This window comes from Thunnus maccoyii, chromosome 4 (genome assembly GCF_910596095.1).
Source record: "Thunnus maccoyii chromosome 4, fThuMac1.1, whole genome shotgun sequence".
Classification (NCBI taxonomy): domain Eukaryota; kingdom Metazoa; phylum Chordata; class Actinopteri; order Scombriformes; family Scombridae; genus Thunnus; species Thunnus maccoyii.
The window spans coordinates 10,098,599-10,117,037 of NC_056536.1; the positions used below are offsets into that span (position 1 = coordinate 10,098,599).

Genomic DNA, 18,439 nt, shown 5'->3' on the forward strand with positions numbered 1-18,439 from the left:
AACACAACTGCCAGTAGGAAAATATTCCATTAGAGTTAATTTTCATCATTTTCATTATGTTATCAAAATGGCATGGTCTATTTTGATGCCTGATATCTGTAGCAGAACATTCTCAACTCTCCGTCCAGTCACACTTCAGCATATGTGAAAGGGCAATGTTTCTGGATCCACAGCTTTCATCAGTCTCAGTTATTTGGAAATCATTTCCTGTCGCTGCACTGACAGCTGACAGATGCTTTGAGTTTGTAGTTTTAAATCAAACCACAGACTGAAAATATTGCAAGACAATATTTCTGAATGCTGCCCAGTGTGTTCTGTAGATGACAACCACCATCTCCGACATTGCTGCTCACAGATGACCATGTTTCCTTTGAGCTGGAATGTTGCCTTGAGAAGTGGGAGTGCTGCCAAATCCAGTCCTGCTTCTGCATATATCCAGATAAGAGCTCAGTAAAGGGCGAAACAGTGAGTATGTTTAAAGGTCAGGCATTAATGGTTACGCTTCCTCAGACGGTCACTAATCGACTGTGCCAGCCACCGAGCCCAGTCAGGGTCAGAGGTGACACAACATGAAAATATGATGCGGGTGACACATTCATTACTGGTTGTGCGCTGGCCCAGTTACTCAAACGGAGAACCCATTTCAGTACATGACATGTATCAACATCCTTTTTCAGCGACACAAGTTTGCTGTCGTGTAACGGCTCGGGAGAGTTGCCAATTAATTACTGAGTATGTGATTCACGTCTGACAGACTCTCAGAAGTGTAATGGTGGTTAGTGAGAGGATGAAACACAGTATCTCTTCTCTACATGTCCCTCCTCCACCTCAGTCTATCCATCTACTGTATCTGCTTTGCTTCCGCCCTCCTGAGGCTGTGACCTACGAGCAGTCACTCATTCCCTGTGTCAGTGTTTTGGATGACTGCAGCTGTCACGCCTCCCGACAAATTGTTTCCTGGCAAAAGGACAAAGGCGCGCAGGGCAGCAGCGTCTCCTGCCTCGTTTTCCCCTGGACTGGCCCCTCCATTAGCAATGAACTAGTGCTTGTCAGCGGAAGAAGGCAGACAACAATAAGCCCCATTGTCTTGCATTAGGCCGCATGCGACTGTATTACATGGCTCAATTGACAAGCAGTGCCAAAGTGGTTGAGGAGAGGAGGCGATCGGTGAGCAGGAAGCTGGGCAGAGATGTCTCAGATGAAGTTACGGCAGGACTAAATTGGTGATGACAGACCACAATTAGGAGAGCCGTCGCCTCTTCGCGTCAGTTGTCAGTGACCCCAGTATTCTAACAGCAAGTAAATTATGTGCTGTGGAAGACGTCAACTTACGCTTTTAAGTGGATACGTAACTGAATGCATGATGAGCTTTGATGGATACCATTTTTTCCACGCTTTTCAAGCTGAAAGAGGAGCGAAGGAAGTATAAGCTCTTATGAAATGCTCTTGTGAATTGTATGAAAGAGAGTATTGTTGGTCTGTGGTCAGGGACACATTAGAATTCAGAACTGAAAGTCAAGTATTTATAGAGTTTGGTCACTTAGTTTTCTCATTTACCTTCTACAGGGTTCCTACACCTTTTCTTAAATCATTTTAAGGCACTTTTCAAGCATTTTCAAGCTTTTCTAGCACCTAACCATTAAATCAGATGTTATTGTGCTATAAACAACTAAAATTATGTTTAGTAAGAGCATTCTACAGAAGAGAAACAAATTACAAGGAAAACAAAACAAAGTTTCAAGTTTCAAAATGTGTCTCCGACCCAGCGATTTACTATGACAGTAATGCAATTACAATTTCAAGCTGTCTCATATATACCACATTAAAATTCAATTCATTTTCAAGGATTTCCAGCACCTGTAGGAACCCTGCTGCTATGGTATCAAGCCATGCAGATTACCCTGCATCTGCAATAAAAGGTGGTCTGAGCAGGTTTTAACACACACGCAATTTCATGCCAAAATGAGCACCAAAACTGCGGTGCGTCGCTTCATCTGCATAACCACAACCTCAGCTGCTCCTCTCCTCCCACCTTGGTGCAAACATGTTTGTTTGGTTACTGGAAAACAGGCGCAGATGCAAAAAAATAGACTTGCGCCTGAGGAAAATTACATCTTAAGACAGCATTTGACCTTTAGTGCCGGCTTTGCGCCAGCAGGAGAACAGGGCTCTATGTGGGTTTACGTTTAAACACACAAAGACAGAAATATTCAGACACATTCTTTCATCAGATTTATTCCTAGAACTTCTGATTTCAAGTCTCATATGTACCTGAAGCAAAACGCCACACCAACCCAGCCCCTTACACTGTTTTAACACAGGGCTGATTTCAGTCTGAACTCTGTCTACATTATCTATTTGTTTATAGATCAAACCGTAATATTATATTATCATATCCATTTAATACCATGTTTCATACCACATTAATACAGAACATAAATGGGCAATTATAGTAATAATATAGTATGAGATGCAGGGAATTAATGCTACCATCATCTTAATATTTTGGGGTGTCATAATTACTGAGCGTAGCAGCGCGCGGAGCAATTAATTGTAACTCTCGAACATACTTTCACCCTGCCTTTCTTGTTCTTCCACAGATTCTCCGGGTTTCTTCTTCCATAGGCAGCAGAGTGAAGAGGAAACATGTGGCTGGAGCGAGCACAGAAGAACTAATCGAGGCATAAGCACCGAGAGGGATGGTGGGTTATACTACGGAGCCCTTGATGAGGAAGGGGACAGAAAATGAAAAAGTGAAATAGCAAAAGAAAGCAAGAAGGAGAAAGGAACAGACAGGAAGTGGACATGATGTACTTGACTGCCAGAAAAGTTGATTATTTGAAGTTCGTCAACCCCAGACACCCTTTGAGAACGGTCTATCAGGCAAGTTCCTCTCCTCTCCCCAGCCTCCTTCATTTAAATTGTTATCTCCATCCCTCTGACTGCAGCTAAGGAGCATGAAAGAAGTCTGCTCAAAGGCTGTAAGAGACAGACAGTATGTGACACAGAGAGACAAGTCAGAGAGAGCAAGCCATCATAGCTGAAATCAAAAAATACCAAACAGGACAAATGACGACACTGCACGATTTTCTTTCTTCATAACCAAAGGCAATGAGGGCAATGCAATTTTGTAAAAGGAGGCCATCCTCGTTCTTTGTCTCACAGAGAGAAGCAGACTGGCTTTTCAACACAGGAAGGATGAGAGATGTAGGCAGACTCAGAGCACCGAGTGATTGCCTCTGGATTGCAGCGGTAATGTTTTGAGAGTGAAGGGATTTCAACAAAATAGTTTTACTCTTTTAACCCACCTTAGCCCCCTCAGAATACATCAAAAGACATAATTCTATTTAATCAGAGGAAAAAACAACAGTAGGGCAGACTGCATGCTTCTGCTTCTCCACCCATCGAGCACAGCCCCTGTAGCAGAGGACGTTCTCACAAGTTGCACTACACAGCACCATCTAGTGGCGAAGTGTACAGTCAGAGGCAGAGCAAGTTGAGGAAAGATAGAAAACATTATCCAGGACTTAAAATGAGAGCAGAAAGGTGTGTTTGTGCCCAGTGCCATGAGACTGCACATAAAAGTCATATTTTATTATTATTATTATCATTGTTATTATTATAATTAACATTTTTATTATTGAATCCAAGAATTCTTCTGCAAAATAACACAATACATTCTGCTCCATTACATATTTAAATGTCATTTTATACATTATTATTAATTCCTATATGACTGTATACTATTATCCAATAATTCTGTACTATATCATACATTTAAATTAACTGTACATTTTATTTAATCTATTACACATTTATTACATATCATATGTGTAAAAACTATATTTATATTCCTTTTTACTACCTTTCATTGCTTGCATTTCAGTTTCTTTCAGTGCTTGAACTTCACTCAGTGCAAAAACTTTGTAATTCTGTTTCAACTCCCACTTCAACTTCTTTCAGTGGTTCAAGTTCAGGTAAAACTTAATATTCTTTAATATCTTCAACTTCTGCTTTTACAGGTATGCACAGTCATTTTAAACACTAAACAATGAAGAAATTGAAAATAAAAAAGTAAATTTCTTCAGAAAATGTTGCCTTTTCTGGTTTCATATTTAATAATAATCATAATGAATAATTTTATTTCATTGTGAAGAGAAATATACTTCATTATGTTATTATATTTTATAAAAATGACACATTACTTGTCTGTATACATCATGTCACTTTATTTTTTTTCCTCTGTTTGTTGTATCTGTATATATCTTTGTTATTTTGATTCATGATGTAGTTCTACTTATTTTTTCGTTTATTCTGCTGTATCCTATCTGGAGCTTTATCTGCTCTTTTTGTGCTGCTGTAAAACAATTTCCCCACCTGGAATCAATAAAGTCTTATCTAATCTTAAATGCAATAATTCCTCATAATAATCCAGCCGTATAAAACAAGGCAAGAATATACAGACACTGCTGTCAATAGCTATATTCCAAGTATAGACATGTTTGGCTGAATGGCCTCAGAATATACACCAAGGTCAAAGGCCAAAGCCTCTGGTGTCTTTCCAAGAATATAACTGCAATTAAACTGCACTAAGTCAAGCGTGGTGGTAAAAATTCAGTTTAAAGCAACGTGTCTGAGTTTTGCAGGTTTAAGTATCAGTTCTACAAGAGCCTGAAAAGTCTTAGAAAACGCTGCGGCGGCAATCAGACATGAACCTTTGTGAATCACAAGTGGTGTCGAGCAGTGTGAAGTGCTGTTGACAATGTACAGCTGCCTGCCCTGAAGGCACACCTCAGCTCAACACAGCTATAACACCTCAAAAGCATCACATGTCTGACAGCTATGACACAGTACAGGGACATGCGTGCTGTCCCATCACACACTCCCTGGTAGCCAAAGACGCAGAGACTAAAGGTTTAGCTGTCGGATGACAATACGGGGGCCTTTTGCAAGATGCAGTGGGTGGCTGGGTGAGATTTAGGGTGTCGTGGCTGCTGCTGTCTTCCAGGAGGTAGCTCTTATCAAACCCTTATTAGTCAACACCCAAGACACACATCAGGCTCTGGATTAACACTCACAAACAACATATGCACACATCAGCACACACGCACACTCCACTCCCACACAAAGACAGAAATGACGCTCCACCTGCTAAATATCTCTCACCTCATCAAACATTCATGCCAGAGAAAGCGAAGGTGGTTAAGTAGAGTGTGGTAGGAGATCTCTTTTTTTTTTCACCCACACAACAGTTTTTACTAAGCTATTCTGGGGTGATGTAGACAGACATTCATTTGATGGTTCTATCAGGCTTATTAGAATTTCTCAACTTGCAAACTTTTTTCAATAAAGGCAAGAAACTTTATCACATCGGGAGCATGTTCACAATACATTTTATGGCAATTTGCCTGTTAGATTAAGAGATATGATGGATTGGGCTGGTTGGTACAACAGGACACTTCATGAAGTGTCCAAAATGAAAGACTTCTTCCCTGGTTTAGCATGAATGCACTCACCATTTCATGACAATCTGACAGTTAGTGGTAGATATTTTCTGTGTGTGTTGCCCAGTCTAAAAAATATTTCATTTTAGACAAATAAATATGTAAACAAATAGAGATGAAGTATTACATTAAAACCAGTTGATTAGAGTATTTAATAAAATTCATAGTGAATGAAATATTTGCTGTAGGCAGATAAACAAATCTTTGTCATTGTGTTAATAAAGTTCAATGAAATTCAAATAGTTTGTTTCTGTACAGGAAGGGTCCAATTGCAGTCTTGCAGACTTACATGACCCCCCCAACCCCACACCCGACATTCTTGCCCTAACCCTAACCAAGTGAATGTGTCGTGTTGAGTACTGTGAGTCCGCAGTTAGACCTACTTGTGCATAAGAGTAGCGTGATTAGCTCACAACCTAATCCCAGAGAACATAAGGTTGTCCATCTAGACATTTTGTTGAGTGTATTGGTTGTTACCAACTTATCAGCCCAGTCAGGTAGAGGGGCAGGATGTAAAGGCGACCCGTAGGGTGAAGCCACAGGCTAGTGAGATGATTTACCAACAGGTAATGGATATATTGCAACCTGCAGAGGGTAAATACCTCTGTGAGTGTGTTTTTTGTACTGCTTCATTAAGATGTAGTGTGTTAAAGTGAGATGCTAATCATGATTAGCATGTTAGCGCGCTAGCAATATTAGCACATATTTAAATCTAGTAGCAGTTAATGTTACTGTGTGTTTGCTAGTTTGCGTTCATGTTGTCAGCTAATTTAAAGCTCAAACAAACTCGGCATGAGAAGTACAGGAGCTTTGGGATGAGTATAGTGACTGAGAAAACTGCCAGATATACAGAGAAGACAGGAAACACTCCTTTGTCTCTATACAAGAACAGAGGTCTCCCGCTCAGTTATCACTTCGTCTGCACTGTCGCCGCCAGCCAGCCTGTAATTCCGCTCATCGTTCCCCTCGTCATGCATCTCCCAGTTCCTCATTCTTCACCCATGTTTCAGATGGCAACTCAGGTATTTGTGAGTAATAACTAACCGATGCCTGTGTTATTTCATTTGGTAGCTTGCACTAGCAAGTGAAGCAGCCATTTGTTTTAGGTCACTACACTGCCAAGCATCGACTCAGGCCTGCGTTGTTTAGTTTTTGGTTTGAGGGACACTAATTTGTTTTGGTTGCAGAGTGAGTGTGTGTGTGTGTGTGTGTGTGTGTAAGAGAGTGAGAGTCAGAGCTGAATTTAAAAGAACAGATCAACAAAAATTGACTGTAAATTAAAACTTTTGAGAAAGGTTTGAATTCAAAAGGGAAACATATTTAAGTGTTCTGGTGCACTATTTTTGCACCTGTTTTTTATTTTTATAAGTAGTTTAAATATTTGTTTTTCATTTAACTTAATGCATTGTTTGCATTTAAAGTACTGTGTGTGTGTGTGTGTGTGTCATATTTACATTTCATTAAGGTGTAATTAAGAGCTTTAAAAGGGAATAATAATTAAAACATAATTCTTACTGGCATTTAAAATGAGTGACTCATATATTCCTGCTAAGTGGATGCACTGTCATATATTTGTAATTCATAAATCAATAAAAAAGTTTAAAAGCTACTCATTTAATTTCTGTTACACAGGTTAGCACAGCCAGCTACAGTAAAAGTACCCAGGGCCCCACCCATAGTACTACAATACCTTTTAAACAGTAAATAATTATACAGCTACATGGATCGGGTGTTACATTTACAAGAGGAAACTTTGGCCCAGTGGCGGCACAATAGGAAAGATCAGTGGGACATCAAAAACATTAGGCTTCATCCTCTGTGGAACATGAACATCCACAGTGAATTTCATTGACACCTGGCCATAAGTACTTGAGATATGGTCTGATGCAAGGTCACAGACCAACTGTCGATCAAGTTCCTTTCATTGGGTTGAATAAGGGTGGTCTGTGTTGTCCAAAAAGCCCACAGCCACAGCTGCTTTCCACAAAGACTGAGGGGAAGAGCTCCATGCATGCTGACATTTCTCTCCACATTCATCATACATTTATTTCTTCTGTCTTTTATTAGGTCAAAATTTCAATTTGTCCAATACTTTGGTTTATGAACAAGTACCTGAAAAAAATATTGTCAGCAGCTGAGGTTCATGGGAATCATCAAGTGTTTTCTTTTTTCTGTCTTTTTTCTATTTTCTAGTCTCAAAGTCGCAAACTGTCATAAAAACATAGAAATTTCAAGCATTTGAGCAAAATGAACACATCCCCAGTGAGGACTCAAGAAACGACAGTGGGTGTGTAGGGGACAGCTGGCAAAAACATTGGAGGCAATTTGAATAATTGAATATAGTTACAAGTAACTGTCTAGTTATAGGTTGTAAAAATTACAGTATTTGAGGATTATTCAGGTTATGAAATCCCAGGAAAGAGCTTGCAGTATGGTAACATCAGAATTTGTTTCCCTTCATAAAAGACTGAACAGTAAAGCAGGAGTTTCATAGAAAAACTGCCAAAAAGATGGTGCACTACCCCTCACTTAAGATGTGATATGTTTCATGCTCGGGAACAAGCTCTTCTGTGGAAACAATATCCACTATGTGTCAACAAGTCCACAGAATAATCACTCATCCATGGTTGAAAATACTGTCCATTTACAACAGACTGTTTGGCTGTCAAGTGGTTACAGAGGCAAGACTGGTGAAATTAATAAATAAATGCAAATGTACCGTGGCGCTTCGAAGACCGAGTGGCTAGTTGTTTTTCTGTTGCTTTTAATTGGTGATCTTGTGACCCTTGCTTGTATAAGGGACAACACGCGGTAACACAATGCGAGCTCAGCCTTGGCATGCATTAAATGTTGAAGGCTCACCCACACATATAATTACCACAGTCTTTCTGTGGTTTTCCATGCCATGAGCGGTTGTTAAGTGATGCGGCTTGAATTTGGAAATTACTTCCATTCCCTGGGGATGTGTTGCCTGTGTCGGTCTGAAACAGGTGCCAGCTACTGCTCTATGTGTTTCATGTAAGATATGACGGGACTTCAAATTAGGATTTCACTAATTTCCAATATTATATGGACTAAAGCTGTGGACTGTTTAATGTTGAAATTTAATACACTTAGCATTTCAATTTTCAATCACAGCAGCATGATTGCAAAAGCTTTTGAGAAGCCACTGAAAGACCATTAAATCATAAATACAGAATGCCTCAGTGTAAAGAAATTAGGTTACTGGCTACCTCTGGAATGTAAATTTGATAAATTCAACAGAGAAAATGTAACTTAAAGTCAATCCTCAAGCTACATTTCAGCAATGGCTGTACAGCAGAGTAATGCCAATAGGCTGCTGTCACCCATCAGCCGGGCAACTTTCAGAAGCCTGGAGTTTGAGTTTAATAGTCATGGCAACTTTGTTACTCACTGTAACAAAGACAGGAGGCAGTGTGGAGGTGGAACGGCACAAACAGCGTCCACTGCCACAGCTGAGAGCAATGGGCTGAGACTCCAGTCAGTTAAGAAAACAAGACAAACCTCTCTGTGACTTCACATCTTTTCACTGGAAGTTTATTTTTTCAAAAGAAGTAAAATCAGTCACTGAAACCACAGATTTCTGTGCAAACAGTGAGGTTGGGAATTGTCTCAGTCAATCTGAAATTTAGGAATACATTAACCTCCACATGACCAAATATTTGGACACACTTCACAGAGGGCTCAAGGCCAAGGATGTCTTCAGTAATTTCCTCTGGGAGACAATGCCAAGAATTGGATGGAGCGATACTTCAAGGACAAGAGAGAGGTGGTGAGAGAACAAACTTAGGATGAAGAGAGGACAGTGGGGTGTTTTTCTTCATCCATCATTGTGAGGATCTGTTTGATTTTTAGAGCTTCAGAGTGATAGATTTTCCAAAAAAAGGGTAATTCTGGTTAGTCTTCACTTAATCAAAAGGTTGATTTTGTGCTAGGACTTGGTTTTAGGATTAATGGTGCAGTCAGACCATATTTCATTTCCCATTCATTATTATGTGGAACAGTGGCAGACACATTTGCTTCCAGTTGCGAACTGACCCCCCTCTTTCGCTTTGCACAATCTGATTGAACTTTGAGTCGCAAAATCATGTTTTATTACTGCACATCAAAAATAATATAAGCAGCAGAGAAGCTAGCTCCTGCAGTTTATATTTACAAACCTACCCACGCTATTTCCTCTCCCCCCTGCTTTTGGCCGCACCACAAGAGTAAATTTCGCCAGGATGATTTCAGTCTGACTGCAGCTTTAATGTTAGGTTGCAGTTCAGGATTTAGTGTATTCCATATGCGTTTTTCTTACCATAGTTTCTCGGCCAATTGGAGCAGAGAAGACATACTCCAGCTGGAAGATAACTGCTAAAGCCTGATGATTGGTCAACCGGATCTCCAGGTTGCTGCGAAGAGCCAGCATCTGAGGGAGGGATGATGTTGCCGAGCTGAGGAGAGAGAAAAGAGACACACACACACACATAGTGAAGGAATGCAGGATGTGTTAAGAGAAACAGATGCAAGAAAAAAGCTATGAGGGGGGACATAAACATTATTTGTGTGACTTAAAGCGATCGTTTAAGGACAATACGTCACTAAAATGTAAAGAGTCCATTTATTTCTTTTAATACAGTTTGATTTTTTATTGAAGGAAAATAAACCAATGTGTTGGAGGATTAACACTTGTTTGCTAAATGTTCCCTGGCAAGCACCAGCCTCCTGTGTGAGCAGTGGAACAGCACTCTTGGTATTCGTCATTCACAGTTTGCATACACCATAGACTGTGGAGCGCTGGCATGTCACGAGGTGGGGCGAGCGCCTCTTCTTTTTCCGCTTCATGGACTCTCTGGAGAATGGAGCAGGCGAGCACTTCAGTTTTTTTTGTTTTTTTTTTTCATTTCTTCTCTCTTTCTGTGCTGTCTGGAAGCACCAGGCAAAGAAGCACAAGCAAGACAGACTGTCAGCTTTCACTGGCAGCGCCCAAAAAAAGACAAACGTCATAATTACTGCCTGCACTGGTGTTATTGTACTAAACAGCTTTTACATTTTCTTCTTCAAAGAATACATAAAAGTGCAGAACATGTAATGTTAGGAATTATTTGGATGATGATGACGATTTTTTTTTATTCATATAATACAGTAACTGAGTACAGATTGTTGGTTAGTGTGTGATTGTGTTGATTATACATTTGCATGTTTGTGCACACATGCTCATGCTTGTGAGACACCCAATATAATCATCCACATAAGTACCACATCAGCTAGTGTCTGACGTACAGTGTCAACAGTTGACACTAAGTGTATGTACAGAGATTGTCTTTAAAGGCTGATTGTTTCTTTTACTCATAACCAGAAGCATCATTTATAAAACTGTACAAAATAGCCCACCTAATCATACTGACCTTTCTTACCGTGCACACCTTTCTTACACTGACAGAAAGGCGTGGAAGAATATCATAAAACACATCCAGTGTACGCAGTGGCTTCTGCCATAAATGGCCACTGACAGCGTGTGTGCACACCATTATGCTTTCAACCAATTAAGTATTTTGCAGACAGTTCTGTCAGCAAAAACACATTTCTTCAAACCCCTCACAGTGGACATCATTAAGGCAAGACACATTTGAGCACTGGACTGGTTTTACAATAAGAAAATGGGAACTACCAGCATGTTTACATGCTCATTACATTACAGCTGCAAAGAGCACACCAACATCTCAAACTTTTCTCCACTATATCACTCTGAAACTCTACTAAGTGAGAAAGTATAGCCTGCCTCACAGCTGTTCTTGAAATCTTTCTTGTAATATTTAGTTCAGTAGTTTTGTGGTACTTTGCATAATGTCTGTGGAGGGAAACATGTTAGTGTGGATCTGTTGTGGCAGGATTCACACATTCTCTCTTCATCACTTGCAAGAACAAAATGTTCAACTTAGAGGCATGATACACCTTCACAATGTCACTAAAATAGGCACAAAACATTTTTTCAACTCGAAGCAGTGTTGCTCACACGGCTTGCTGATAAACTCTGGCAGTTCATTAATTGAAAATGCTGGCTGTTGTTTACTTGTGTTGGTAGGAAATGTTTCCAGTGATTTAAAGGGGCATAATAGGGCATTTCTGACAGCTGGCGCGCCCAGAGCACAATGCGTTACAAAACTCAAAGGAGCTGAGGATGTTTTCACAGCTGCTACTGGTCCATGAACAAAATGCAGTGACCAGCCCTGATCTCGAGGACCTGAATCTGTGGATACCTGTAGTCTAAATCTACCTGTATTTCAGAACTTTAATTCCACATGGACCCCTCTGAGGATAAACTCGTTTTATTTATTGTTTCTCATACATGAAATTTGACAATTATCCTGATGGTTGACCTAAAATCTGATTTGGGATCACTTTGTGACGGGTGATGAACCAGCAAAATTCTCTCCCACCATCACCTAGGGATCATTTTCTGGTTGCTGTGCCTCGCTGGCTTTGATGTGCGTCTGACTTGCTAAAACCGTCCAATTCAAGTGTTTTACTGCTGATGCAAGGCAGACACTGCTGACCTTACACCAGCAGATCCACTTTGACAAGGTTAGCATTGAGTGTCATGATGTCTCAATAAAACCCAGGGGCAAGTGCAGCAGGAGCCGTATCTCCTTGATTGGTTATGAAGTACTTGCATGCTTTGGGATGTATTACAAGGCTGTTTTATAAGGGTGGCGCCTGTATGGCATGGGATAGTGTGTAAATTATGAGGCTGGGGTTGGGTTAGGACATGTGATGCCTTATCTAACATACAGTAATTGTTCCTTGAGCGAGGTCAGTGGACGACTTACAAAGTTAAATACAACATATAAACATAGTGTTATCGTTCCTTAAGAGATTACATTTAAAATGTGAATGTGTGTTTGTCTGCATGAATACAGGTGAAGGTGTTCTGTCTATTGCAACTCAGCAAGTTTCATTTGAATTGGATGCAATTTGGTGGACTGATAACCTTTGATTCACAGTTAACTGTTCACCGAATGTTGGTGATAAACCTGATGTAGGATTTGTGCCATTTGTACAATATTATGTTTTAGCAGCGACTATAGTGCTGTGCTGGTGGAAATCTCTTTCCACTGATTTCTCACAAAATCAAACCTGGTAGATGATAAATCTAACACGGTACAGAGATGCAGGTCAGGGCAGTAAAGGTTTGTGCTGTACTTAAAGTAATCCCCTCAATTTTCACATGGTGTACATATTAGAATAGAAGAATAACTTATTGAACTGAAAGCGTCATATTTTGGACTTTAATTGCTCTTTACTTTAATCCAAACCTGTATCCTTAAAAAGTTCCTGCACCCTTTAAAACTGCCATCTGTTCAGATTATCATTATAAATTGCTGTTAGGTGATATGCCTTGTTTGGTGGTGGTTTTTTTCAGATTTTTTCCGGAGTTTCTAGAATTAAAGAATTTTCCTTTAATTTGTCACCCATTTCTAGGTTTGCGTGTATAATTATGAGTCAGGCTATGCCAGAAAAGAACTACTTTGTACAACGTGTAGTCCAACCACGTCAGAAGGCAAAAGTGTTTAGCTGTTCCCAACGGCCACACTTGAAGGCAGTGTGAAAAGCCAGTCATCACAGTGATTAATAATAGAAGAAGAATATACAAGTTGGTTTGTTTCACTTTTTCCAGACATTACCCAACCAACATTATACGCCAGTGAAATCCATACCAACCTCGCTTCTTTCAAAAACACACTTTTTGTTGGCTTAACAGGATAAACTTTCAATCACTCACCTATCAGCAAAAGGACCAGCACCTGGAGAGGCTGATGAAATACCATAAAAATAAGCACTCCTGAAAATATTTCTGCACATCAGTGGATTTTGTCTGACAGCAGAATTATGCTCCACCAGGTGTGTAGCCTACAGTAACAGCTCCACTGCAGACACATACATGTGTTTTTACTCTGCTCACCTGTCCTTGGCCAGGGTGCTCTGTTTGGAGGTGCTGTCTGCTCGCCCTCTGACTCCTGAGGCTAAGGGCTCCAGAACCACCACTTGGGGCTTCTCAAGGAAACACCAGCCATTGTGGACCCCAACGTGGAGCCTCCTTTCCTGAATGACAACTGTCCTCGATGTACCCTCTGGTCCTGGCTGCTTCTGAGAATCAGTGAGAAGGAGAAGACTGTGTTACTACACAAATAGAAAATTCACCACCTGTCCACATACTTTTAGGCACTTTTTAATCACAGGATTTTTCATGGTTTAGGCTATTCCACTCATTCCAAATAAGAAAAACACACAAATTTCACTCATCAGGTCTTGAGAAGTACTACTGCATTTGTTTAAAAAAGCTGTGTAAAGCCTTTTATGGGCGTGAAGTCTGATAAATTTGCAGTCCAACATTGCTTCAAGTGACATTACTTTAGGCAATGTTGGTTGGAGCTGAAGACTAAAGAAGTCAGAAAATGAAAAAACTCTGGTGTGAAGTTAGAAAGAAATAAACTCACCAGACCTCTGTAGCCCGCTCCTCATCTCTACTTGAGGCTACTTTAACCGCCACTAGTAAAACACAGTTAGAATCTCTGAACCGAACTGTTGCCGGTCAAGTTGCATTGCGGGTAATGTAGGTGTCAAGATTTGATACAGAAAAAGAAAGTGTGTAATAAAAAAGACAATATCTCTGCCTCTGCTGCATCATCTTTTTTCTTAAGAGCTATCCACCGTGAGTCCGACGGTGTTATACGAGTGCAATGCTAAATCGGTACTTGAGTAGTCTTTTAATGCTACAGCACGCATTCATATTTTAAACAATGGTGTGCTTCCAATGGTTTCGAGGAGGCCCCTTCCTGTTTCAACCTGACAGTTCCCCCTTGCATGAACAAGGCGAGGTACATAAAGAAATTGTCTTCCAAGTTCGACCTCACTGATGCTCTCATGGTTGAATGGGAGAAAATCCCTGCAGCCAGGTTTTAAAATGTTGTGGAAGTCTTACCAGAAGAAAGGAGGCTGTTGTAGCCACAGATTAATACACAGTTTAACAGTTTTGAGATGAGAAGCTCAGTCAAATGATGGAGTAATTCGGATGTCCATATACTATTGTCATGAAATTATGTGAGAATGATGAGGGATTGTAGATCTGACTTGAGATCATGTAGACTAAATATAAAAAACAACTGTTATAATTAATGACACCGCAGAGGTTAGGTTTTCGATCTCATATATGCGTTTGTTTGCTAGTGAGGAGGATGTTTCAAAAATACTCCATTAAGAAAACATATTCTAATACTAAAAATAACATAAAAACTATGTTACTAATAATAAGGCTGACGACATCTCCTCTACAGATCTCTACTGTGGCAATTACAGGAACTCAGTGACAGCTAGTCCCAATTATCTCTTAACACCAACCTCAGGTCATTGTGCACCCTGATAGACTGTCTGTCAGTGATCAAACACTCCCTCTTGCACCACTCTTGCACCTCTTGCCACACTATTAATGAGTTATATTTTAGAGAGATTGAGCATCTTATCAAACTGAATCCTCTTTCAGGCACATTTCTATCTGAAGAAAAATAAAAGAAAAATTTTAATATTTAGGCATCAAGATTGTTATAAATATGAATATGGTCTCAGCTATCAAAACCTGTATTGTTTGAGCCCCACTAACAGTCTCTCTAAACACTTCCCGTTTACTGTACGTGTGAACTTGTTGTGTGTATCATCATGATGGTGTTAATTTTGCTAAGTTTAAGGACGATACAAAAGAGATGGACACACAAAGGCAAAAGCTGAATCATCATGTTATGTCTGCTGGGTGTGCAGATAGGCAACAGCTTGCTAACGCATTCGGCATGGAAACTTACTACGGTGATAATATGTCAGTGTCGTGTTTAGAGCTTGTTCCACTACACCCCAAGTATGTTTAAAAAAAACTAAATTCCACTAATTCTGCAAGACAAAAAAACATTTTGCAGAAAAAAATGTTTGTATTTCTCAAAATAAGGTATCATGAAAAAGTGCAGTAGTAGTGAAAATTTTCAAACACCCAGCCCTACCTTTTACTCACCAAGTTAAATGCTGAGATCTGGAAACACAGAGACATCACTAAAAAGAAGTCAGATGGGGCCAGAAACATGATCATTTAGACAAATACACCCCAGTTAAGTCAAACTTAAAACACTAACCAACTGTAAAACAGTTCATTGTAAACATTCATCAGTTTATAGATCAACCAGCTTAACTTTGACCTACTGTACTTACTAGGGGTGTGCCCGAATGCAAATATGTTATTCGGGAAAGCAAAATAGTGGGTTTATTATGAATATTTGTTTCATACAAATATTTTAAAATTACTTGTTTTCAAGAAGTAAAAAAAAAACATGTCAAACATCAGTACGTAGGTCAGTTACATCGCTATCTCAGTCTCTCTCCTCTGCTCCGCTGTTTCGTCTATCAGCAGGTCTCGACGAGGGGAGTCACATCCACCTGCTACATGACGCACATTGCCTAATTTGGACATCACTCCCAGAGTTGGGGGTGTTCCCCAGAGATAAAGCTACAATTACAAATACAAATAATTTTGCTGCCTCAACAAATACAGATACAAATACAAATACTGGGCCCTCTGCAGATCCCTGGCACTTACTGTAGTTGTGCCTTGCTGTTTGGATGCTGGACTATTACTGACATTGTGGGTGTTCTCACTTTCAATTCCAAAGAAAGTGCTTATTTACAATCTGATCAATCAGGGCAATGTTATTATAACTGATAGAAATGATGGACAGCAATATGAAAATAAAACCCAAGTTGCAATGAACTGGAGTTATCCTTTAATAACATAATTGTATGTTATACTGTAAGATCATGGTTATTTTCTCTTTCAAAATATACTGCATGTGCTAATTAACAAAAGTTTAAAAAACAAGTCAATGTGTCAACAGGCTCTGGTGAAGACAGAACTGCCACCCTGTAGCTGCTGTTGCTAACGCAAAGATGACAGACAAGTGCTCAGTGATTGACTGTAACTTTCTAACCTCAAATTGCAGAGCTATGCCAAGCTCACCTCACATCCCACTCCTTCCCATTTGTTTCATTTCAATCTTTTCCTTCTTCGTTCATTCTCTCGTCACATCTCTCACTCCCACTCTCCCTTTATTCCTTCTCCTCTCTCACCATTCTCTCTTTCTGTCCCTCTCGCTGCTTTAAAACCTTCTCCATATCCACCCACACCTTCTCAATCAAATTAGCATATCAATTCAGCTTTAGGTTTTTTTCTTTTAAAGCAGCAACAGCAGGAGCAGCAGCCTTGCCTGCGTGGCTACTGTACAGCCCACATACACCAGTGCTCGCTGCTGCTTTCCTCATTTTACATTTCTGCACTGACAGACTCTATCCCTCTCCATCCGTTCCTCTGTCTGGCTGTTTACTATCTACCCTCCTCTTGTTATTGTCGCTCACACTCTCACTTACAAGCAACGGCCGATATGTGCTCAGTGGTGTACTTTATTTTGCTTTTTTTGATGAGGATGGATGATGGATGATAAGGTTTTCCAGTCATAACTTCAAGTGATTCCTTCCTTTGCTTTCTAAAAATATCTCCAGTAAAACCTCTCCTCTCATCTCAAGTGCTAGATTTTGTGGCAAGAAAGAGCTAGCTGCTGGTTACATATTTGTACAATTGTGGCAACTCAAGAACAGAAGCAACATAGGTAGGAAATCACAATTGATATGCCAAGTTTTAATAATGAATACCCAGCAGGCCTTGTCTACAGGGCCACTGTGGTGTGTTATGTGAAAGTTTATTTTTTATTTACCGATAAGAGGACGTGTTGACTCACTGATTCAATGCTCTATGTATAGTCTGTTTAAATCGTGTCAGCTCTCATTTGGCTTTGGGAGTGTTACATAACCATCTTCCAGCTGGATCACATAGGTTAAGGCTCCATTCAATTAACGTTTGCTGTCTGAGTGCCAAGACTAAGATGTACCGTCACAGAGGAGCGTACATCACACGTTTCAATCCGAGACTCAACCGCATGCACGGTGCATGCACCGTGACAAGCAGGATAATTACTAATTACGTGAGAAAATGATGAAAAACAAACAACATACATCAAATCCCTGCGTGTGTGCTACATGGTTAAGGTGAGGTGTTGCAAATGAAAAAGGGGAACAAGAGAACTCTCTTGTTGACAGCTGATTGTGTTGAAGAGACACAAACAAGGTTTTAATATCAGGACTTGTCACTTATTTACATATTCACAATTACATATTTACATACCAGATTAACTCACCACTTTATGTGACTGAATTCCCAGGTCTCTCCTGTAAAAGATATCTTGATCCCAGTGAGACTTCCTGCATAAATAAGGTTTAACTAACTAATACTTCATCAAGATATTTAAATCATGTAGTGTTTTTTTATTTTTGTTTGTTTGTTTTTTTCATTTCATGTAATACAGTTGATGTGACAATTTGCATCTGCCTGGCCTAGGGCTGCAACAAACAATATTTTTATGATTATTGTTTAATCTACAGATTATTTTCTCGATCTGGTGTACATGTCAAACTATGTACTTTTGGACTGACAACAATTCACCAGGTTCCTCTTATGACTGTTTCAGACATCCCAAAATCGCAGACTATCAGGACCTTCAGCTGTTTCCTGTTTGGTAGGAGGGTTTTTTTCACCCTAACAATCAGTCGTGACTGTTGCATTCGTCTGTCAATGTCTTGTGCGGTCAACACAGAGGCTACGGGAGCAGTTCATTTTTTGCTGATCAAGAAATAGATATATAGCTGCGTCACTCTTGCCCATACTTGTTTTTGTTTGGAACGGATTCTGGCTCTCATTGGCTCAGTTGTTTCTTCAATTTTCTTTGAAAATCAGAGTTGTGGGTCTGGAAACAGTACAAATCTACAACTGAATAATTATCACTCAC

General features: G+C 39.9%; 1 protein-coding gene across 3 annotated transcripts in view; it reads right to left on the bottom strand.

Moving 5' to 3' along the window:
* The window catches only part of nphp4 (nephronophthisis 4), a 168,604-nt gene that overhangs the window by 92,165 nt on the left and 58,000 nt on the right, over positions 1–18,439 (bottom strand). For all 3 annotated transcript variants that reach the window (XM_042408717.1, XM_042408716.1, XM_042408715.1), the window contains exons 7-8: positions 13,471–13,655; positions 9,826–9,961 (exon numbers count right to left, since the gene is read on the bottom strand). In XM_042408717.1, the coding sequence (XP_042264651.1) occupies positions 9,826–9,961; positions 13,471–13,655 (321 nt within the window). The remainder of the gene's footprint in view (positions 1–9,825; positions 9,962–13,470; positions 13,656–18,439) is intronic.